The sequence below is a fragment of the Simochromis diagramma genome, unplaced genomic scaffold (assembly GCF_900408965.1).
Source record: "Simochromis diagramma unplaced genomic scaffold, fSimDia1.1 OVJJ01000781.1, whole genome shotgun sequence".
In the NCBI taxonomy this organism is placed as follows: Eukaryota; Metazoa; Chordata; class Actinopteri; order Cichliformes; family Cichlidae; genus Simochromis; species Simochromis diagramma.
In genome coordinates, this window is record NW_024386832.1 from 1,179,244 (window position 1) to 1,203,532 (window position 24,289).

The 24,289-nt window shown below is 43.6% G+C and overlaps 1 protein-coding gene across 10 annotated transcripts in view; it reads left to right on the top strand.

Moving 5' to 3' along the window:
• The window catches only part of fbrsl1 (fibrosin-like 1), a 276,651-nt gene that overhangs the window by 114,898 nt on the left and 137,464 nt on the right, over window positions 1–24,289 (top strand). For all 10 annotated transcript variants that reach the window (XM_040028516.1, XM_040028511.1, XM_040028512.1 and 7 more), the window contains exons 3-4: window positions 8,835–8,930; window positions 13,510–13,545. In XM_040028516.1, coding sequence (XP_039884450.1) covers window positions 8,835–8,930; window positions 13,510–13,545 — 132 coding nt within the window. The remainder of the gene's footprint in view (window positions 1–8,834; window positions 8,931–13,509; window positions 13,546–24,289) is intronic.

Consider the following 24,289-nt stretch of genomic DNA (forward strand, 5'->3'; position numbering starts at 1 on the left):
CTCTGTCCACTTAAGGGCGATGTAGTTGAGAGTCATAAGTGATAAATCCATTCCACTCAAAACCTTCGGCACAATTTTCCATCCTACCGTTATTAGAGTCAACACTCACTATAGGCAAAAAGCCCTCTTTATTTACTGCGTGTATCTTTTACAATACTGCATTATGATTATCTCTGTTTGAGAGACACAATGTTACGTGTAAACAGTTAATTTTTATTCTTATTTTCTGATCTGTTGGAGAGAATACAGATCTATTTTCACTTTAACTTGGCGATTGGGAAGGACGGCTGAGACGGATGTAAAGGCACACACACCTGAAAATGAATGAATAAATCATTTTCTCTCTTACGCTCCTAAAGGTTTAGCTGAACACAAAGTGCAAATGTGGCATTTCCAGCAGCATGTACCACAACCTGAAATTGGTTTACTGAGACTTTGAACGTGCCCTTTTTCTTCTTCTTTTTTTTTTGAAAGTCAAAGTGAACTTTGACTTGCAAATGATTATGCAAGTTGGGGAAAAATAAACAGCCTCCAATATGATCACCATTTGAATTTTTCTTGTAAGCATGCATAAGAGCTTTGCGAACCTTTGTACACCGAAGTGGAAGCTGTGCGTGTCTCGCAAAAATACAAGAAATAAAGAAGAGGCTTCACAATTGGAGAGCAAGACGCAGATCCACAGCACTGCTTCCTTGTTTTCCTTCCAATAAGATCATTAGCATTTTGACATCATCCTCCTAATTGTTGTTTGTAGCTTTGAGAAATGGTTGCCTTGGAGTGAGAGTTGAGAGGGAGAGGAGGGGGCTGGGGTGTTTCCGCTGTAAGGGGCTTATCTGTTCAGGACAGATACTGTTCCTATGGTCTTGGCTGACAGGTAAGGTGTGTGTGCGTGTCTGCTGGTTGCAGTTGTCAGTGAACCCCGGGGACAGGTGCTGAGGGATAGGTTCGTATTTGGGAGCAGATGCACCTCCCCTTCCTCCTCTCTTGCCTTGTTCCCTCACTCCCCCAGGAGGCATATGGTGAGAGTGATTGGAGAGACCCAGGGCCCAGAGGGAATGCTCTTCTCCCCAGTTCATCTGTTTTAGATGGGGCCCTGCGGGACACTCAGGCTCTCCTGAGGTCCCCGTTGGCTGGGAATCAGGCCGAGTAGGTGGCTCTGCTTTCAGGTTGACTGCTTTGTTACAGTGCGGGGCGGTTGCAGTGGCCACCCCTGTTAGCTTTACACTCAGCTGCATTCTACACTGCAGTTTTGTGCAGAGGACACAAATGGCTAATAGGTCACACCTTCTCATTTGTTTGCACAGTACCTCATTTATATGCAGCGTGGCTTTTAATCTGCCGACTCTTGTCGTGTCCTGGCGTCGGCGCTTGGAATGGAAACACCATCACAGGCTCGTATTTGTAAACCAGCTTACAAATGGGATGTAGTTCTGAGTGCAGTAGGAGACAGCGTTATGGGGGCATTTTAGGACTTGTATAATATGTGTATCCCTTTTTATGTGGTCATTTATTATAAAGTGAGCTCTATGAATAATGTATGATTAAAAGCTGTAATGGATACACTGGGACTCGTCAAAATAAAAGCAAAAATCCATTTGCGCTCCCTGTAGTAAATCCACTTGCTTGTCCTTGGGCTAATTTCCAACTTGGGACTTGGTGGGGGAGTGAGTGCATGTATTGATAGCGATTCAAGGGAGGGAGGTGTTGGTTGTGCTGTAGAGGGAGAGGGGGAGAGAGAGGGAACGTGAAATAACGCATGGATGAGGAACAAAGTCAGGAATACCTCTCTTTCTCTCTCGATGCATCCTTCCTTTATCTCACTCGCGTACAGAGTCTCTCCTTGCCTCTCTCCTGTCTGTGTGTCTCACCATCTTATAGCTCCTTTCCCTGCCTCCAAGCAGCTGCCACTTCTGCGCCTGAAGAAAATGAAGGCAGATGAATCAATTTGGCCTGTGGCCCTAAAGTGCACTTGTCTGCGCCCCAGCTTGGGCGGGAGGGATAATGAGCCGATAGATTGAGCCGGTGCCGGAGCTCGGCACTGAGCGCGGAGGTGCCTTTGCCTGCCGCACCACCGGGCCACCCTCACACACATACACGATCCCAGATAGACACACGCACACACACATGTGCTCCCTGAGCAGCGGTAGCAGCCTGTTGTTGGGTTAATGGGGGTGAGGGTCCTTTGCGCGGGACACTTTTCAGAACAAATTAGAGGAAGGATCTCTATCAGTCATCTTCAGGCCTTCTTGTATTGCCCCTCATCTCCTCCTCACTGTGCAGGGGAAGCCCGTAGAGAAGAATAGCAGAAAGAAGGGAGTGTGTGTGGGAGGCAAGGTCCAAGATCTTAGGGTAATGAGGACTGACACTGGAACAAGGCCAAAGCACAGCCTCCCTCAGCACTGTTGACAGGTGACGGCAGGCTAGGGAGAGACAAGGCAGAGCGAACAGAGGAACTGGAGCAAGGAGAGGAAAATCGAGGGCAGAGCTAACAGCTTCTTTGATTCAAGGAGGGAAAAGGTGGGAGACCACGCAGTCATTCGATGCCCCCATAAAACCCCCTGCAAGGTGAAGAAGGAGGGAGGATCAAAGGAGCAGTACAACAAAGCATCACCCGCGAGCCTCCTGCCAGCTCCCTGCTGACAAGCTGCCGATTGATAGACACTGCAGGAAGAGGGCGGAAGAGTGAATGGAAAAAGAAACTTAGCCAAGCCTGAGCAGATATGAGCCACTACTATGTCCATCTATGTCTAACCCTTTCTACGCAGAGGGGCTTTGCGACTTCACCCGGGGTTAGAGTAGTATAAATGAGGAGACCCACGTTGGCCCTACTCAACTTGGGGGGAAATTAAGATGCTGGAGGGCCTTTTGAAGATAATTAAAGAGCACAGAGCAGCAGCCTCCAGAGATGGTCTGCAGACATGTTCAATACCGAGACTAATGGAGCTAATTTCCAGTACATTATTCATGTAAAACACAGGCCAGCTAAGTGAAGCTGTGTTTTTTTCCTCCTATTTCTCTTCTCTCTGTAGTCTTAAGTCATCTCCCCAGTCTCACTCACACACACATTACTGCATCCTTTTCAGATATGGGATACGTAGCATTGTTGTTTGCTCATTGTTGGTTTCATTAACTCTGTTGTCTGGAATTCAGATGCTGGTCATTTAATGGTCTTAATGGCGTCATTCAGATGCAATCACAAGAGTGACAGTGAGAGGCAGGTTGCATTTGCAATTTTTAGATGGTTTGGGCATCTGACAAGGATGCCTCCTGGGTCTTCTAGGTGAGATGATGCAGGGATGTCCTACAGGAAGGAGGCCACGCTGGAGGAGACTATATCTCTGCTGGTCTAGGAACGTTTCAGCGTACTCCTGGATAAAGTGGAGGAGGTGGCTGGGGAGATGGGGGTCTGGGATCTCTGCTTAGCTAGCTTCCCCTACACCCAGCCCTAGATAAGTGGAAGAAAATGGATGGATGGAAAACACTCAAGTTTAAAAACACTTTTGAATAATTAGTTATCCCTGCAGTTTTCACTAAGAGCTGCCAAATGTAGAATTTATAGTCAAGACTCACGAGCTGCTCGTTTGGTATTAACGCTATATGATATTGTGCTAATACAGCCCTGCATCAAATGACCAGTGATGGTTATAACGGCATTACAAGTAACGGCGTTACTAACGGCATTACTTTTTTCACTAACGAGTAATCTAACTAATTACTATTCCTATTGTTACAATACCGTTACTAACAAGAAAATGCGGTCACGTTACTATTTTTCAACAAACAGACGGTTGAAGCTGTGTTCAGCTTACCGCACCTTATATCAGCTGCAGGAAGTAGCTGTAAGTAATCTGGGCGCTACAGCTTTAAGCAGCTGCGGACGGTAATCACGATCACTGTCTAGCACAACACCTGAGCTGAGGGGGCAAAACAATCGCATGAGTGCTGCTGCTTTGACTGAGGAAGAATATTTTTTTAAATTGTGTTGATAGGCCACGTAGAACCATGATGTAGATGATAAACAATGTATACGCGGCGTTTTTTCCTCAATCGTTTCGTCTCGTTTAACGTCTAAGGACAGCGCAGCGAGCACTCTCTGAGCAAAAAATAACAAAACAAAACAAAAAAACGCCCTTTTGTGTTGGTGGAAAAATGTACCATGTTGACCAATCAAACAATGATATGACAACATGAAGGGGGAAGTTTTAGGGGTGACGGCGAGAGAGGGAGAGAGAGAAAGACGTACATATTGAATGCAGAACACCTGATTGTTATATAAATAGTTTGAAATGGTTATAAAAAAAGAGGGTAAAAGGTAAATAGCTGCAAATAACTTTGTTGTTTGCAAAACTTGTGCATATGATTTTAAAATTGACAATTTATATTTGCATTTAAAGTTATGAAATTTGATTCATTAAACATGTTTGTGATGGTTGCAGTAAAAAATATATCTTTTTCTACTCGGTTTTTATGTTTTTTCTGTGATTTTAGATCAGTTGTGTTAATACGGTGTGTCAAAATGAAAACATAACCGTAAATTCAGAAACGTGAGGTTGTGCTGAAAAGAATGACACCAAACAAGGCAAAGTAAATATTTTTTAAAGGTTAAATGTGGAGGGAAAATCAAAAGTGGTTAAAAATGGCCAGTTATACCCTGGAGCCCAGAGGGTTAAACATTTTTTTAAGTAACACAATAGTTACTTTTCAAGTAATTCATTACTTTTAGAATCTTGTAACTCAGTTACTAACTCAGTTACTTTTTTGAAGAAGTAACTAGTAACTATAATTAATTACTTTTTCAGCTAGTCTCTATTACATGACTGTGCTCACAGTTTCTACACACGTCACATAGCATCACAATAAGAACATTTAGTTGCTGCTACAGCCTGATTAGCCTTCCCCTAATACTGTCTGGAACAAACCTAAATAAAGTTTATTTTCACAAAAACTATGTGACATTTCGAAGCAGTGATAACAGTGTTTTCTCTCTGTTTTGCCCAGAGTGGATTTTAAAGACATCATTTAGGAATAGAGAATAGTTATAACCTTGGACTTTGTCACCACTTGCAAGCAGTTGAATTTTAGCAAAGACAATTAGTCCCATTGTCAAGCTTACTAACTCGTCCTTTAACATTAATGAGTATACAACAAAAGAAAAGGGGGAAAAAAACATGAAAGCTATATAGCTGGGAGTTTAGGGCCAATTAAGCACCTCCCCAGACAGGAAATTAGTCCCTCACTTAATCACAGGCAGTCCAAGCTGCCAATCCCTTGTCAGAGTTGGTGAATTCCTGCCTAGATCAATTGCTATCCCATGCAATTGAACAGCAGGTTGGGGAACGGTCTTTGCACGCTACATCATTAACCTAGGTGCCTAATTAGAAGCTGTGTTTTGATCAATAGCCAAATTGATTGCTGACTGGGAAATGTAACCCCAAAGTCCCTGAGGAGACGGAAGCACTTTGGGCACTTTGGGAATGTGTCAGCAACGCTGATGCTGAGTAAACAAAGTATTCAGCGCCAGCACTTGACAGCAACACAACTGTGGCTGTACCTCGACGCTCCGTCTCTACTGACGTGCTTGCCTCCCTGCCAAGGAGGATTGCTCTGTTTGTGCTCTCCTTGAGAGGAGGAAATCAAAAGGGCCACCATCTATTTTGAGATTCAAGGAGTGATTAGGCTGACAGCTAGTTGAGAGAGAGCGAGAGAGACCGAGGGAGAGGCGGGTAGAGGTGGAAGTCAAACCTAATTAGGCCCACCTGCCAGGTCTCTCTTCCTTCCATTTCTACACCCTGATTGCTAGGCGGCAGCTCCCCCCCACTGCTCCTCCATGCTCACCCCACCCTACCCCTATCCTGTCACTATTGACCTCAGCACACTGCTAATGCCCCTTGGCCAATCAGCATGCTTGCCCTGGCGGCAGCAGGGTAATTAAAAGGGAATTGTGTCTACTTGGCTTGTGAGCTGGTGGGCACAAGGGTAGACAAACATTCTCTCTCTCTGCCGCCCTGCCTCCCTCCCTCTCTCCCAGCCAGGTGGTACCGTACAGGACCTGTCAGATTAGCTGATGACCCTTTTAATTCTAGCCCAGCCGGGGGCCATAATTGATATTTACCGGGAAAGGTTAATTGTAGCAGTGATCTGCTTAAATTACAGTGGAGATCAGGAGACCGGGGCCAGACACCATACTTGCCACCGGGGGAGCTGCTACACGCAAACTGCTAGTCAAATGGATTACACCCCGCGGCCATTGCTGCTGTACTCCAAGGTGGGGAAGCAGCACGGGACATTGTGATTGGCTGATGCTGCAGCAGCACACAGTCTTCCTTGCTTAGCTCGCCAACCTCCCATCTGGCTGGGAATTTGGTTGCACACCAACTGTGGGACTTGATGGCCTACGATAAAGCAAACCATCCATGTTAGCATTAGGGCTGTCAGGTTTTGGTTTCGCCATGATTTTACATTACATCAACTTTTATTTGATATTCTGTATGTGCTAAACAGAAATTTTTATTTTCTCTAAAATGTTATACACATGTCAACATTGTCTGCAGTATTATCTACTCATAGTTCACGTTACCTTTAAGTTTTTGCTTGGTCATTCCAGCCTTTCAAAGTTAGCTTATGGAGCTTTTAGAGCTAACTGAGGAACTGGGCTGGACTGGAATTTTAGTCCAGCAGCATATTATTTGCTTTTTCATTTTTCAGCCAAGGTAAGGATATTACAGGTCAGAGCTATTCTGTCCTGGTTAATTTTGCCTACCCAAAGTATGATCGGGTGTGTCCTCACATTATCTAATGTACAGTATGTGATCAAGAAGGAAATGTTATTTCACTCAAGCTGAACTATGCTGACTAGACTTATAGTTAAATAAATCAGTCAAACTCAACACGGAGCAACTGCATTTGCACTGATCCCTTAAATTAAGTAAACCCAGCACAGTTGTGTTTACTTAATTTGCCCTGCTGCATTACCCATGCTGGCTGGTGCGACCAGCACCTGTTGATTGAGGTTTTGCGTTCCAGGTGTTTTTGTTGCAGCCAGTTCGATTTTGCATTTAACCAAAGTATAAACTGACTCTCACACACTCATTGTATTTCCTTTGAAAGGCTGTGTTCCATGGTCAGTTGAACCCATTTTTATTCGACTGTGCTTTACATAGTCACCTGGTTCAAAGTACATTCGACTAAGTTAGAGGAAATAACATGAGCTGGAATATAAGACACAGTTTAACAGACTTGTTATAAATGATTAAAAAAACTTCCACTTCCACTGCTGGTTGCAGTTTGACAGGAAACCAAGTGAATGAAAAAGTATTTTAACCCTTTAAAGCCGGTCAGAGCGGGCACGCTCCGTTTTGTGTAACTATTTTTAAATCCCGGTAGCTCTGCAACCACGTAAGCTAGCGCAATAATTTTTTTTGCATATGAAACCGGAGGAGTTGTACTTACATCTTATGCCATCAGCTTGTCCTCGGTCACAGTTTCCTTCCACATATAGCTTTGCAAAAACTGCATAAAAAGCACTTGCAGCAACAAAAACATAATATTCCAGAAACACGCTTTGCCGATCCGATCAGCTGTTTGTAACACTTCCTACGTCCATCAGCGTGAACTCTCGCATGTCCGACATGACCTGCCCGAAACTGGAAGTGACGTCATTTTGCAGAAATGTAGTTTTTTTTACCATCAGGGCCTCATGGGCCTATACTTGTGTTTTTAAAAGTTATCTTTGACTTTATGACTTTCTGTGTCATTTCTGGGATGCTGAGGACTCATATTGCACTGCTGGAAATAGTTTATTTTGATGCATATGCTGTTTTTTTTTTTGCAAATTTGCACTATAATATTTATTTTCGTTTTTCCTGCAGTATATAAAAATTGGTGTATTTCAAAAATAAAACTATGAAGACACTTAAAATAAATTTCCTGTGGTGGGAAACTATTTTGTGCAACTTTTTTTGTATTTACAGTTTCTCTTAAATTTCTCTAACTAGAAATATATGTTAAGAAAACAAAAACGATTTTCAAATTTTTTGTAGTTTATTGCACTTTTTGCAATTTATGTAATTACTATGCACTTAATGCAGACATATTATTAAAATCTGGGCTATAATGGTTGTATTGATGTATAGCAACTTGAAATGCTCCCAGAAATGGCTCCACAACATGTAAAAATATAATACAAGCTCTGGCGGACTTGGTTCTATGGTAGGTCTTAAAGGGTTAATAAATTTCACATATTTGCAGGTAGATCAGAGTTCTGCTATTCTTTTCTCATGTACCATTGTGTGCAATGTATTGTTTTTGTTTTTTACTTTGGTCTTCTTTGCAATTATTGTGTTTGTGTGTCATTTCTGTCAGTCAGATATAAAGTTGGCTAATGCACAACTAAAATCTTTCTAGCGTGATTAAATGTTTGGTGTTATTAGATCTTGTTGCATGGGCTGACACTGAATTGGAAAATGCAGCGATAGAAGGCAATCAGCAATCAACAACCCAGCCTTCTGTACAATTTTAGATGGCATGAATATTAATAGAGGTTTCTATAGTTTGTTGCATTACACAAAGTAGGTGAGACTAAAATGTGCGCCCACCACAGTTATGAAGTACACTTAGCTCTCAACAAGATAGTTTTAAATTGTTGTTTTTTCTCTGGTCTGTGTAAATATTTCAGTCTTCTTCTCTTTGTCATCTTTTTATAGCAAAAAGCTGTTGCAGCTTTCAAATTTGTTTCTGAAAAAAAAATACAATAAGTCAGTGTCTTTAAGTAGTGGCATGGTCGATTATATGACTACATTTTTAGACGATGGCATCATGTCTTGTGTGTTCTGCAGATCAAACCTTTGGCTCTTCATCCAGTCAAAGTTGGCGAGGACGAGACTGAACTCAGTCGACCACACAGGAGCAACTCCAAAGAGCAGCTCAGTGAGGTGAGTCCACAGACGAGACCCAAACTCTAATCTCAGATAGCCTCTTTGTGTTGGGAAGAATGCTAGTTGGTTAATATGTCTGTGAAGCTTCTCGGTCATCCAGGTCATCGTAGGCTAAGCAGCTTGGAAAGAAAAGCTTCTGCACCAAAACTTAAAGAAGTCCAGATGCTTTTCTTTCCAAGCTCCCGAGGGTAGTTGGTTAACAGCGCATAGAAAGGACTGGTCACACAATATCACCTAGTTTACTTGCCATTACGTGAAGCGTGACCAGTTAAATTTAAACATAACCAGGTTCAGCCAGGTGTGGGTCGACCTCACCAACCCCAGAACGGAACGAGTTAAAGGAACGGTTCCAATTATCCCTGCGCCCGCATCCATATGCCAGCCCATTTAGAAGATGAGTAGGTGGCAAAGCAAAATGGAAACCAGACATTGGTTCAGCATAAGGGATGAAATAATGCAATTTAAATACAGGGGAAGTAATGAGAATTTATGCAAAATCCCAAGCAGCTCATTTGAAATGAATGTAGAAATATGCTTCCTAACTAATGCCTGTCAAGCAGGCCTCCCAAACCTAACTAAATTCAATCAGACTGTTCATTTAGCTGACTAAAGCAGGAGGAGCGAGAGAAAGAGAGGAAGAAGGAAAATGTGCAGCTTCCTTTTCCAGCAGGGTTGAAATGATGGGAAGGAAAAAGATTTAAAAGAACTTATTAAACACATTGTTTTAAGTTATTCATATTTCCAACCGAAAATTCAGTCTCGTGAAAAAAAAACAGCCTAATTTTTTCCTATCTTCATTTTCTTTTCTCTAAGCCTCGCTGCTCAGTTTCTCTCATGCATCCCCCCTCCGCACTGTTTTTCTTGAATTTGTGTAAAAGGCTGTCTTTTAATGAAAAAGTCAGGAGGAAGAGGCGGGCTTGTCAGATAAAAGCCCAACGCTTGTTGACAGCTCTGACAGGGATATGCGACAAGCACTAAGAAGGAGGGGGCATGAACGAAGGGGGGCGGTGGAAGTGGTGGTGCTTGCTGTAATGGCGAGGGGTGGGGGGAGAACACGGTTGAAAATTGCACGCTGTAATCGGCGACGGTGTTAGATGTGGCATGTCTCTCTAATCTGCTGCCAAATAAATGGTGCACAGACGTTGATCGCTGTAGCCACGCCATCTATATCAATCCATCTCTCCTCCTCTGCCTGTCTTTATCTTTCTTTTTCTCCTTCCATCTTTTCGTGTTTCTTCGCTGGCTGTATTCCACCCGGTGAAGGCCTGGACGTGACACACAGCGTGTCATTGTCTCCCTTATATCTCTTACTTTTTCAGCTCCATGAAATCTCCACCACCGCACTGAGAGCTCTGCTAATTTTCATAAAATACGCTCCACCACATCAAAGTGGTTCCCCAGCTTTAAGAGCTCTTAACTAATGATGCCGCATTGGCAACAAGTAAAATGGATTTCTCTTGTCTTACCGCCAAAGGAAACGGAGACAAATGCGACATGCGGACGCACCCGCCTGCCTGTAAAAACAGTCATGCATCAATTTGTGAGCAGGGGGTAAAAAAAAAAAAAAGAAAAAAATGCAGGGGATGCTGTTTGTTCATTGCCATGGTCGGGTCTTTATCTGTTTATTTTGACTAGGTAATTGTGCCTGCAGTGCAGTAGGGCCCCTGCACTAAGCCACGCAGGGATTAGGGAAATGTGAGGTGGGAGAGGGGGTGGGTTCCACTGTAACTGTGTCCTGCAGAGGAGGGGGTGGCAGTTGTGCTGCTGTCGGCGTCTCGAAAACCAAACTGTATTCACCAACATATCCACCCACATGCACCCAAACCCACCCACCCACCTTATTTTCCAGCCACAGAGGGCATACGTGTTCACATCCTTTCTCTTATTATTGTCCAACTAGTAGTGATTGGCCCGCCTCCTGGCCTTCATGCAACGGTAAAAAACCAATAGTCTGGGTTAGGAGAAGATGGACAGGACCCTCCCCTTTTAACGCCATGTTTTTCTTTCTTTCTTTCTTTCTTTTTTTTTGCAGGAAGAGTGGAGGAGGGGGCGTGGAAATTGGGAGAGGATAAGGGGGTGGATTTAGTAACATTTTTCTTCTCCGGGGCTGTTTAGTTAACCCTTAAATGCCGCCAGCATCCGCCCCATCTCTTTCGCCACCAACCACCATCGCCACCACACACATACTTGTCCTACTCCCTCCCCCAACACTCTCTCTCTCGGGGGCGGGTTCTTAAATCCTTTTGAAGTCCTAAGCACTGCAGAAATCCATTGAGAGCCATGTATAATGGCTTTTAAGAGAGAGTGTTTAGCTGTATGCCGACCCTATGGCTTATGAACCACTGGCGTTTTAATGGATCCCCCTTTCCCTCCCCTCTTTTTCTCCCTTCACCAGCACTAAATCCAATGGATTGTCCCTCATTATCATTTAAATAAGCCTCTCTTTCTACTCAGAATGCTGCAAGTTGAATGAACTCGACATAGTAAGGCTAATTCCAAATGGCCTTGGCCTCACTCCACCTATGCACATATGCACTTACGCACACAAACACATGAACATACACACATTTTAACGCACTCACAACACGCACACATATAAACAACAGACCGCATTTTCCTTGAAACACGCTTTTGGCCTTTTTTATCCACATATTTTTGCCTTCCGTTCGGCTCTTACGCCCCATACTCTGGCCTCCTCTCTGGTTGCGGTAGTGAGGATAGCAGAAAGGTTGAGCAGAGTGGGAATAGCCTTTTGATTCCCACAGAGCCTACTTTCCGGTTCGCAGCAGGACTCCTCCCTAATCGTCACCACAGGAGCCGTCCTGCAAATCAGAGGGGCACACAGGCGTTGACAAGGGCTGATGCTTTGAGCAGGTGTGGGAGAATGGATGAGGGACATTGCGAGGGTGCAAAACAAGGGAGGCAGTGGCGGTGAAGGTGTGGGGGAGGTCGTTTTGGATTGAAGGTGGACCTATGGATGAAATTGGTCTAGCAGAAAAGTCTCCTCCAGAGACCAGGGGGGAGAAATTGCCAATCTAGACAGAGGAATAAAAGCAGTGAAAAGTGGAAGTGGAGGGAGGGATTTTGAGATTGGTATTCGTGCTGGGCGCTGACAGACAGAGCAAGAGAACAGAACAAAACCAAGCCTTTTCTGCCTCCATACTGCTCTTGTTCAGTATTTAGAGGACTGCATTAGAAAGCACGGGAGTTAAATGGGCCGAAACACGTCCCTTACTGCATAAAGAGATATTTATCCTGAATAAAAAAGGGACAGATAAAACACAGACAAGTAAAAGACCTCATAAAATTGATGGGCACTGTGTATAATTTTTACACTTTCTTTCTTTTGTAACTCTGTCCACCATCACAAGAATGTCAGCATCATCAAAGGATGATGTTCCAGTGTGCAGTTACCCTGATGACTTTGATCTGTGACAACAGATCAATATTTGCTCACAGAGCTTCATATATAAGACACGTTATTTAAATGGGTGACAAATCTAGTGACGGGAATTCGTGACCTCATCGTGACATCGTGAGGTTACAAATCACTGTTGTCTAGCAACAGGGAGAAGGCCCTGAAAAGAGGCCGTCCCTCATTCAAACACTCGCCAAATTCGAAGCTGCTTAGAAGAAAAGTTGATAGAAACGTAGAGAACGCACTGATGCATGGATCCCTTTATTATTAGTGAGTGCCTGTTGTCGTTTGATGTCATTGACAGTGCGCTGTTATTTAGAAACTATGTTACCTGAAATGGTGTCATCGTGTGGGCACAAAAGAGTGCATCAGCATAAAGGTCACGGATGATGACATAGAACGGCCTCACCCTAACCCGCAGGACCCCACAATGACACCTTCCCAACAAGTTCGTGTCGGACCTGATAGACTGTTGTTGAGAAATTCAAACAACACACATGCATACAGAGATTTCTTTATTTTTTATAGAGATGAACATGGTGGGAACACTGAAAATGTTAGGCTATGAAAGATTATGATTTTGGAAATTAGCTCTTATTTTTATGCACCATATTTACCGATGGTGAAATATCTGCCCAGTCATCCAAAGAAAGCTTGTTGTGGTGCTCTTCCTAATCTAAGGAGTGTTTTTTAGCACTAAACAGACACTTAAAATCTTCAGCTATAAAATAATTCCTGTATCAAATAGTTTTTTAATTTGTCTCCTGATGAAGGTGATGGAGTCCCTCTCATTCGTCTGTTGACGTCTCTGGGAACTAAATTCAAACCAATAAATGATACTTAATTTTCACATGTAGCACTGCAGCGCACTATGAGGACAGACCAGTACACCCAGTATCTCACTGTTGTATTTACACAGATGTGGACCGTGTTTTCCACGGTGTATTGTAGTATGGGACTTTTTGTTTTTAGACCAGCTACCCCTGTTGTTCAGAACAGAATGAATGGTAGCAAAGTGAGCAGGCGTGGGGTGCATGGTAGGGCGGGTAAAAGGTTAATGTGAATACTGATATTAAAGCTACGCTGCTTCATCATGTCAGCGTGAGCGAGTGAAACACTCCTTAAAGGTCATCCCTGTTCTCCTCTCTCTCCCTACAGAGTTCCACTCACTCGCTGTCAGGCCGTGGCTACTCGGTAAGTGACATTTTCATGCTTCATAGCTTTACGGCAGAATTACAATCTCCAACGACCCGCTTTATGGCCCCGGCGCTCGACATTTTAATTATGTTAAATAGAGTAATGGAGAAATCATGATATTAGGAACATTAATTCTGGCTGACTGACTGATTAAATTGCAGGAAGGTGTCCTATGCTACCTTGGCAAAAAGGGCCTCGTTTTATTGGCATTGATCAGCGCTGTGTTCGCCTGAGCTGCAATTTCGATGTCAGAGTTTTATATCTTCCTCCAGTGACTGTCAGTGACGGATGTTTCTGCTCACACATATGAAAAAAATGCTTAAAAAGACTTTTGCTTTTGTGCTATAAATCCATTTTTCACTGCAGGAAGGCTGCATGTATGCATGTTACAGTGAAAACGGTCCCGTGGACTTTTGGAAGTGGCTGCGTGCTAATAAGAGGTAGTTAGAGAGTTATTTTTTAATCTTGGAACATGTCGCCTGTTCAAGGTAAAGGTGCCCAAGAGGATTATTTAGTGCCACCTAAGAAAACATCAGCTCAAACCTTTTGAACATAAACTAGCTCACAAATTGTCACTACAGGACTATTTTTATCCCCTGAAAGCATCTGTTGCCTTGCCCCAGTGCATTCTCGAACCGTAAATTTGTGTTCTTCCCCTCCCATTGTTTCAATGATGTGTGTAGTCTCTGGATAATACAGACAAGCGGTCGTCCTTTATGTCCTTTCCTTAAAGGGAAACTCATAAGAGGAACGTTGTTTAAAGTGTGCTACTTTTAGCTGATGAGTGGCATATGGCAGTTCTCATTGTAGCTTGGAAGCAATCATCTCGGCAAACAAAACAACTATAAATGGTTTGTCAGCCTTAATCTGCCTCAAAGGACTACAGTTAAAGCACTGAACAAAGCTCAACTTCAGAAGACATTGATCTCTGTGCGATCTTCTTTTTTATTTTGTTTTAATAGAACATGTCACATTCCTTTTCCCCAGTGGCTGCATGCTCACAGATGGATGAAAACAAACAAGACCTTCCAAAAAAGCTTGTGGAGCCCTTTGGCTCGAGCTGTCAGTTTGAGTCGGCAGGGAACGAGGCCCTCTCTTTATCTGAAAGGAAGAAGGAGGGGATCAGAGAGACAGAGGGAGAGAGAGAGGGCAAAAATGGAGGTGGAGTTGGCGTGGAGGTGGTTGTGTGGGAGGCAGGGGCATTGTGCAAGCAAAGGAAAGTCCAGTAACGAGGGCAGGAAGTTTCATGTTGTCTGGCTCCCCACTCCAGCTATCCAGTGGTGCTATCTGCAGCGTTTCTAGCCTACAGGCACCTCCTGGGTACTGAGCTCTGACTCTCAATCTGCTCTGCTGCTGGGCCTGCATGATTTCTGGGGTTTGCTTATCTGTGAGTGCTTCGGGCTTTATAGCATGATGGTTTGGAAGGAGAGACATGGGGTGCGAGGTCAGGGGGCTTTAGGGAACTGCCAGCAGAGACTGAGTGGATATGGGAGGAGGAGGAGTAGGGCGAGGAAAAGACCAGGGGCTTGATATAGTGTTATAGCTGGAAAAAAAGAGGCTACGTATGTGGGCGGAGGCCTGGTTATGAGTAGGGGAGGGTCAATGAGGCAACTTTGCGCTACTGGTCGCTGATAGCACGGAAGAGCTATCTAATAGTTGGCCTCTGGCGGTCATCGCTATCTGCTTTTTTGCTCCTCCACAATAAAAACTCAAGCTGGTGTACACGGTCCAGTTATCTGTCACAAGTCACTAAGATTTAATAAAGTGAATCCTTCCTGACAGTTTGTCTTTTACTTCTATCGGAGATGCTTGTTTATGCTTCCATATGTCTTTCTGGAAGACATATGGAATTGAGTGGCCACGACTGATTGGTTTAGAGAAGAACGTAGAGGACGTTCCTGCATTTTAGTGCCAGACTCATGCATAAGGAGTGTTTTGGATATGCCAAATACCTTAATGCTCTCTTTAAATGCTTTGGTTGTTGCTTACACAACACATTAGCTGTTGGTTTCATTGTACTAACTGTGTTTTTGTAAACGGAAATCTTAAGACACAGGTTTTCACATTGGTATGATATTTTTTTAAATCTATTTTTCAGATAAAACTTAAAGAAAAATGGAAGAGTAAGAAGTAAATAATATCACATGGCTAAATGATACCAATACATGTCTTTACCTAGTGGAGCAAAACACAGCAGGTTTTCTAAGTCGTGCATTTTTCATGCAATTTCTAGTTGTTCAAATTGTCCTTGATAAGGGAAACGGGAACATACCTTCTTTATATGCACACAGCACAAACTACACAACACAAACAGACAGTAGCATTTAGCTTCGTAATAAAACTATTAAAAGTTAACTATTAATCTGAACAGAATTTGTTTATCCAGTTGATGCATTTGAAAGACAGGCAGTCTTGCAAAGGCTGCACCTGTCCTGCTAAAACCCACAACCCTCTGTCCCACCCATCGCATTTCAGGGTGAGGATTAATCTCCGGAGCATTGAGTCCAGCATTGATATGTAGCAGCAGGAATGAGACTTGCTATCTAGCTCGCTGTGGAAGACTGGATATGGAATTGTTTATCAGTCCAACTCTCTTCTGTCTGCTTAGTGCAGGCTTCATTATAGCCCTGGCTATGTTTGGGAGACAAAATCTGTTCCTTGTTTCCGGTGCTGCTACCTGATTGTTGTTCCAGTGGAGATGGGTCTGGGCTCTGGCGATTTATCATCCTCTCAGGGGCTCCTCGATAAAGAGTCCAACATCTGCACCTGAGAGATACGTGCTGCAAGAAACGGGAAAATGTCAAAAAAAATCTCACTTCAACGATCCGCCCAGCCTGTCATTACCCCTGGGTTACATATATTGTCTGGAGGGGGAGATGTTGTAGCTAAGCCCAAGAAGACAACACGTCGCTCTTTTCTTCCAGATGAAGTGATTAGGCGCCAGTCACCCACCCCACGTCTTTTGAAACCACCCAAGGCCAAGCCACGGCTCATGTTTTCTTTGACGATAAATCCATGCAGGTTTTGTCTGTGACAGTATAATCTAACTAGTCTGTATTGGGAGGGTTTATCTCCGCTACGTCAGAGAGTCAAACCTTAGCTGAAGTGTTTGTGTCGAATAAGAGTATTTGGAGCTCTCAGACACACCCGTTCTTCATTTCCCCGTGCTCAGGTTGTCATAATCATATTTAACGCTAAATGAGTACACTCTAAACAGAGCAGTCCCAGTCATGTGTGCATTCTTAAACAAGCTTGTTTTAATTGATTTGGCATTCACGACCTCCACGTTGTGACAAATGCACTTGTTTGTCTGAGTGACGAGAGCTTATCACAAGATCTCTATCAAATACAAGGATTATGTCACTTAATTATAGTAGGAGCCATTAAAAGCTCCATGTTTTATTTAACAGAGTAAAACAGATTTGCTGGATTTAATGCTAAACACAGCAACTCAAAGGAAATTGGGTGTAAATTATAGCTTGAATTTAATTTTTGAAACAAGATTTTCTTGTTAATATACTCTGGCGTCTTCACCTGCAATAGATGGAGCATCTTATCTGTCTCTTTGTACATAACTCTCCCTCCCTCACTCGGTCTTTCTCATCGCGCCTCTTTCCAGTGGGGTGTGCAGGTCTCTCCATACCACTGGCTCTGCACATGGTGAAAATTAGTGAAGGAAACCAAGAGCCCAGCAGGAGTGGGCTGGGGCCCTGACATTCTATTGGCCTTGGGGTGGGGCGCTGCCTGTCAGTGGTCGCTCTATGAGGGCTGTCCGCCTTAAAAAATCTATTTGTTTATCCCCGTGTGCGGTCCGGCTTCAGATCCTGGGCCCTGCTGCTCTCTACGCACCAGGGACCTGGGCTGTTGCCGCTAGCAACAGATAAAAATTGCTGTTAACCACAGCAGGGCCCACAACACATCAATCAGCCGGTCTGATAAAGGCTGCAGGCTTCTTGGGCCCCGGCTGAATGGTGCAGTTGAAAATCCTTTTCCAGTGGCTGAGCACACAGAGCCGTGATGATAGAGGCCCGCTATCATTCAGAGTCGAGGAGGGAAACTTCATTTTCAGCAGTGCAGTTCAGGTTTTTTAAAGGAGACGCTTTAAAATGGCACCAAACAAAAACGGAAGTGGTCATTTAAATAAAAAAGTGACACTGTGAATTAGTGTTGACTGGGCTTAAAATGTTTATAAAAATATAAAAATGTAAAAGACGGCACAGTTTAGTTGTTTGTATGAACTCTTAATTGCTCTCAAAGCTGCCTAAAAGTTGGGACATTCGGCTTCACAAAGTTCCACATACCCCATTCGTTAAGACTGAATTGAGATCAACTGCTAGACTAAACTCTTTAACCCAATGGGCCAAACTGGCATTAGAACAAAACATTTTTTTCACCAGGGGTGACTTCAATGGTTCATTGTAACCTTTTGCGGCCCAGTTCCACGATTCTTAAAGCAGATGCAGTGCTGATGACTTTGCTGCCCCGTAATAAAAAAGAACAATACTGATCTTTTCTTATATGAAATCCAGTTATTGTATTCCCAGCTCTATGTTATTGGCCTTGTAGCTGTAAGTTGGAGCTGGAGTTATTCCAAATGAAACCCACAGTCTCATGGGTAACAACATTACTTTTATCCCCCGAAGCCCAAGCTTGATTATCATCCTTCTTAGTTTGTCCTGGATGCACTGTCCCCTAACTCACCTGCCCCACTTTAAACAAATAGCCCTATAATGTAACAATCAAACAACGCTCTGAGGATTTGTTTACTGCAGCCTTTTTCCCCATTAAGTTTCACTAACACTGCAGAAAAAAGAGTGGTAATTCCACTTTATCATATGTTACATATACCACAATCAAGCAGCAATTACATGCTCCTTCCATTTGTAAGAGCTCCCATTGCCGACGTGGATGTTTTAATGAGGGCTGTAATGAACGCTCAGGGTGTTTGGCAAGTCTCCGAGATGTTGCTGGGGCTTTTATGGCTCCCCATTATAACGTACAATTTGCATCAGCAAATTACAATGCTCCATATCATTATCCTGCACCAAGGCCCGATCATAAATTAGAGCTCCAATTACAAACATCTATCTGGGAATGGGGAATGAATATGATGGCAGCCCCCCAGAAGCAGGCAGGAGGGAGAGAAAGCCTCCTGTGGATTGTGGGATGAGACTTCCATAGAGGTGTGATATTCCCATAAACCATCCTTATGTGGAACTCATGGTTCCAAAAGAAATAGACAATTTGGGGGGGGGGGGGGGGGGCGTCTGCTATTTCTTTTTTGGCACTTCCATATGTCATATTTCATGGCACACTGCACATTGAACTTTTTGGTATTTTAATCTCTCTCCTTCTGCTAAAGCCAGCACCCACTGATTTCTATGGCTGACTGTTTCACACTTTCATTCAAAGCTAAGTCAACCAGTCCATTCAGCTGTGCAGGGGAGAGCTCTTTTTATTGTGTCTCAATCCAAACCAAAGCTCTGTCTCTGTCCCTCCCAATCTCCTTCTGTCTTACTCTCTCACCCTCTCACATTCAACTTGATTATACACCGGAGGGAACATCATAAATCATAGAGATTTATCTTGCTGCAGCCTATTAATTTAGCACCACAAGTGTAATATTAGAGTATGTCATTTAAAGAAGCTTTGCAGCAGTGCTTTGCCAGTGTCCGTCGGAAAATTCAGAGATAAGCGTTTTAGTTTGGGCCGAACCATCATGGAAAAAAGGACACTTCTCTTTTTTTGTGCTTGGTTGTTCTTCACGCTTACTTCTTCATAGAACGCCGCCCGTTCTTTGGCTGATATTGAGATTCTGTGCCTGACTCTCCTGAGCACTAACTGTTGTTGTAGGGCAAACAAACAGCAGTGTACCTGTGATGGCTGTGTTGCCTGTAATCTGCGACCTGTGGCCAAATCTTGCATGGAGAGGTAGAACAAAAGGCGTACGCCAACAGATCGCTTCAGGCGCCAAGCAGAAACCACCTCTACTGATGAGACAAAAGGCCTGCGGGTCTCCCACAAACCCATAAGAGCTCCCAAATGCTGCACAAACAAAGCCTGAAATTAAGAAGAGCCAGAGGCAGGCCCATTTCTGCAGCAGAGCTAAAGTGTTCCTTTTTCACAGCCTCGGTGGATTTCCACTATGGGCTTGTAATAGGGCAGAAAAATGAAACAACGCTTTGCCATTTTCAGTCACAGATATTGAGAAAGCAGTTTTTTTTTTCTTGTTTTGCATTTTCCCAGCTCTTTCTGCTTTCACATGTCCTACCACACGTCGTGGACTCGTTTTAAAGGTACTAAAACCTCCTCTTATAGCCTTTAGCGGGCGTCGGATGATGTTTAATTCATATTTTGTTTTACATTTTAACCTTTCATGTCTGTAGAATCATATGCATTCATATTTTTGTTTGCAAAGCCAAAGGAGAGAATGTCTCCCAACCCTGGTTAGAGCTTCAGAGGTCAGGAAATGAATTTTATTCCATATTCACAAACACCCCGTGGCAATTATTACTTCTGTTAATGTTTCTATGAATCCATTAGGGTTCAAACCCCCTACCTGCATCTCTAACTCTACCTTCATGAATACCATTTCTAGAACCTTTCAAAAAAAGTTATACTAAGTAGGTCATGTTCTGCCACTCGTCTTCTAATCACTCACCGAAAAGAACATGATTTCCCTCCATCGGCGCCCCTCAGCCTTGCTCCTGGGATTTCATTCAGCAACACACACTCATTTGATTTTCTGGCATGTATTTTCTCCTTTTCCTTTCTCTCACTACACCCCCTTGCATATCCTAACTTGTATCTGACAGTACACAAGCAACATCTACCGTGCTTCCAGCTTCACAACACACACTCACACATATGCACCATAGCTCCTCCTCCCCCTCCATCTCTCACTATCTCTGTCTCCCTCAGTGGAGAAGGTGTCTGACAGTAACAGCAGGTAAGGTATAAGATTACAGGAGAAGCAGGGGCAATTATAACTCCAGCTGATGCTGGTGTGTTTATGAGGAGAGTAACTGTTAATGACAGTGTTGTGGTTTCTCCAGAGGCCCCAGCACAGCTCTGGGAAGCCTGCTGTTTTTGTCAGCCTAGCTTCATGCTATTTGTTGTAGACAAGTTTAGTTTCGTTTTTTTTAATGTGCTGAAATGTGTCTGTGTTGGCCCTGCCTGTGCTGTAATGCTAAGTAGGTAAAGATTTCCTGTAATGTGTTCAACCATTTGGTTGCTGACTGAATTGCAAACAAAAGATGGCGTCTTATGGTCATAGCAGCTTGGTAGCGCATATTGGTGAACACATGTATGCACGCAGTTGCTGATGCGTACATGAGCTGGCGATTGCTGTTGCAGGTCTGTCTTGCCTTGCTACTTGCTCCGTGTGCCTTCACATACAGCAGGCAGATCATAGCAACTGAAGAGGAATTTGGGTTCAGATTTAAAAAAAAAAAAAACTCATCATAATTGTACAAGATTTTCAGTTTCTAGCTCTGGGACTCTCCCCGTCGCTGTTCTCCTTGGCCAGTGCTTGACTGGCAGCAAAAGATTTCAGCACTACTACACACTACTGTAGACCTTAACCTGTACATACAGTGAAAGTACGCTGGTTAGCCACAAAATTTCAACTGCGTAATATTAACCAAAATAACTCTGACCTGCAAAGTTATTTTGCTGAGTGTTTCCTCACAGCACAAAACCGCTGAAGAAGATGCTAACCGCTGGAAAGAGGCGTGGTTAGCATCAGATTGTTTAGCATCAAACTGCTGAAAAAAGTATTGCTGGTTCTGATAGAAAGGTGTCAGAACAGTGCGTTGCTGTTTTTGGCTTGTGTATGTGGCTGAATAGCTGGAGACAAGTTGGGGGGCCAATGCTGACTCCTATCCTCCACCAAAGCACCAACAGTAGGTACATAAGCATCAGAACTGGACCACGGTGCAGTGGTGGTCTGATGCATCACATTGTCTTTTACATCATGTGGATGGCCAAGTGTGTGTGCAGCTTACCTGGGGAACACCTGGCACCAGGATGCACAAGCGGAAGAAGACAAGCAAGTGGAGGCAATGGGGACCAACACAATGACCTGCAGCTGATCATAACTTTATGCCTGATCAGTGCGGACTTCTCTAGTTTTCTCATGGTCAAAGTTGCTCGCATCATTAAGTTTCCTGCCTGTTATAGCCCAGCCTTTGTTAGGTGCCACTGTTAAGTTAATAAATGTTTCAGCTGTCAGTGGTGTAGCTATAATACAACCTGAAGTACAACTTTTTTTTCACTGAACTGCAAAATTAATTTATTATAAAGAGAAAGTAAAAGAATATAAAATATGATTGCATACAAAGTAAAGCTTTTTGTAAGTTTATATAAGTGTGTTAATTCAGTATACCTTTAAAGGTGTTTTGTTGCTTAACTTGAGTTGTTTGCTGCGTTTGACCGCATGTAAACTGTTATGCACTTCTGTGTGTGCCAGATGGTGCAAAGACACTATTTGTCTTTTGTTTCCTCAGAGGCTGCACCTGTTGGGGTTGAATTTACCTGTTTAATTATCTGTATCCTCTGACATATGCTCGACGAAGTTACAACTCTACTGTTGCAGACGTTGTGCATTTTCAGTAACATGTGCTTGCAGGTGTTTTGTAATAGTTACTGCTTGGTTATGTTATTTGCAAAACATTGCATCCCCTAAACACTGCAGGCCCAGGTGTGGATACATTGTAGAAGTCATACCATAACCATGAGTCTGTTGTTGTTTTTTATTATTTTATTATGCTTGTTTCAGAATTACCCATTGTCTTACCCACACTCGCCCCGTAGTCATCTGCCCACAACTATCCACACTCCAGACCCCATGCTCTGTGCCCTCAGCGTGTGGTTGGCCTTGGCCCCGATCACACCGGGGCACATGGGAGATTAACTGGGCCGGCTTATTCACTCAGCAGGTTTCCCGACTCCCCTTCACTCATCCTGGCCCAATCTGCCAGCTAACCTCCTGCTCCGCCGAGCCATGGCAGCAGGGCACCACAAGCCCAGCCCGCCTTCATTACGCCTGCCAGATGGGCTGAGAATTAGATTCGAACTCCCACCAATGAGGGAGGGAGAGTAGAGAGATTGAAAGAGAGGAAGGGAGAGAGGCGGTGGAAGAAAAGGGAGGAGGGAAGAAAGTTGTGGGGGGAAGAAAGTAATGGTTTTTGTTTTCATTTATGTTGCAAGTTATTACATTTTAATGTAACACCCCTGGGACCTGGCAGCATTAAATGCCTGTTCTTGAATAATCGACACTAACTGCAAGTAAATGCTAGGGGAGAATGAAATTAGCAAGCGCTGCAATTTGGCATAGTGATTATCGGCTCCTTGGAGGCACTTCCGGATGATTTAAGAATGCTAACATTTAAGCAAGTCAGATCTCATTACTCTTCAAGGTTAAATCGAGCTGTGTCGAAGGGGAGATGCCTGATTGGAAATAGTGCTTCCTTGTCTCTCTTCAAGTCTCTTTGTTCATGGAGATGTTTCTCACTTTTATGGCACCTCACTGCAAGGTAAAAAAAAAAGACTCGGGCTCAAATCTGTCAGACCCTAATGACACCTTTTGCCAGTTCTTAATTGGATCAGCAATGCTTCCAAAGTATAATCTGTTCTTTGCCAAGGATCATCACTCGTGCTGCGAGCGCTGCCATGCCCAAATGCCTTAGCTTGTTCTGAATGTCGATGTGTACAGCACATTGGCTGTGACACTGATATGTGGCTGGGACACGAGATGAACAAAAGAAAATCGGGAGCTTTTTGAATCTACACCAAAGGGAAAGTGTTTATTACTTTTTCAGGCTGCGCCACAAATGTTCTTTTATACAGTATTTTTCGCTCCTATTCTCACTCATTCTATGGAGGCAGAAACGATTTTCAAAGCAATTTCAGCCCTGGCATCTTCGGGTCCAGTGTTTACCTCAGCCAGCCGTACACATCTGTTCTCCACACAAACTTGATCCAATTAGGTGACAACAGACAATGGCTTACTCCTCCACAAGCCCAGCGCAGCGGCGGGGCTGCCGAACAATACCAAAGTGTTTTTTCTTCCATTACAGGGTGTCAGATCCTTTTAAAGGTGTTTACCCACTGTTGATGTGGCAGCCCCTGTTTCCAAAAGGGACTCAGCTGGAGAAGTGATAGGCAATGAGGATAATGATGTGAGTGGGAGCAGTGTGGCGGATGCAGATGCACTTTACTGTGCAGCGTTCTATAAATCTGTCCCTCCACTGCACCGCACCCCACAAAGTTGAGGGACAGATGGGCTGGACTTTTATCTCCACTTTCCGAATTCCATTGAAATCAACACACTGATGAAATTTGTATAAAGCAAGGCAGGGGCAACAAAGCTACGTCGGGGAACATGTCTATTAGTTTTTCCAAGCTGTTGTTTTCTCATGCAGTGGGGAAAATCATTGCAAGTCAAATGTAATCATTCCACTGTTGGGTTATTCACCGTCTCAAATAATAATAATATTAGTTTGGTCCCCGGCATTGCTTACATCTGAATTTCTGAGACGCAAGTAAGTAGTCTGATGTTAATCACAACCAATCACCGATGCTATCACTGTTGTTGCTGGGGTTTTGTTTTTTTCTTGTTTATAACAGCTTTATCTTTTGGCACATCTTGAAATTTGGCAGCCTGAATTCATTATCTCCAGCGTTTCATGTAGTCAACAAACATGGTATCTGCAATGTGGGATTCTGCCTCCTCCTACTT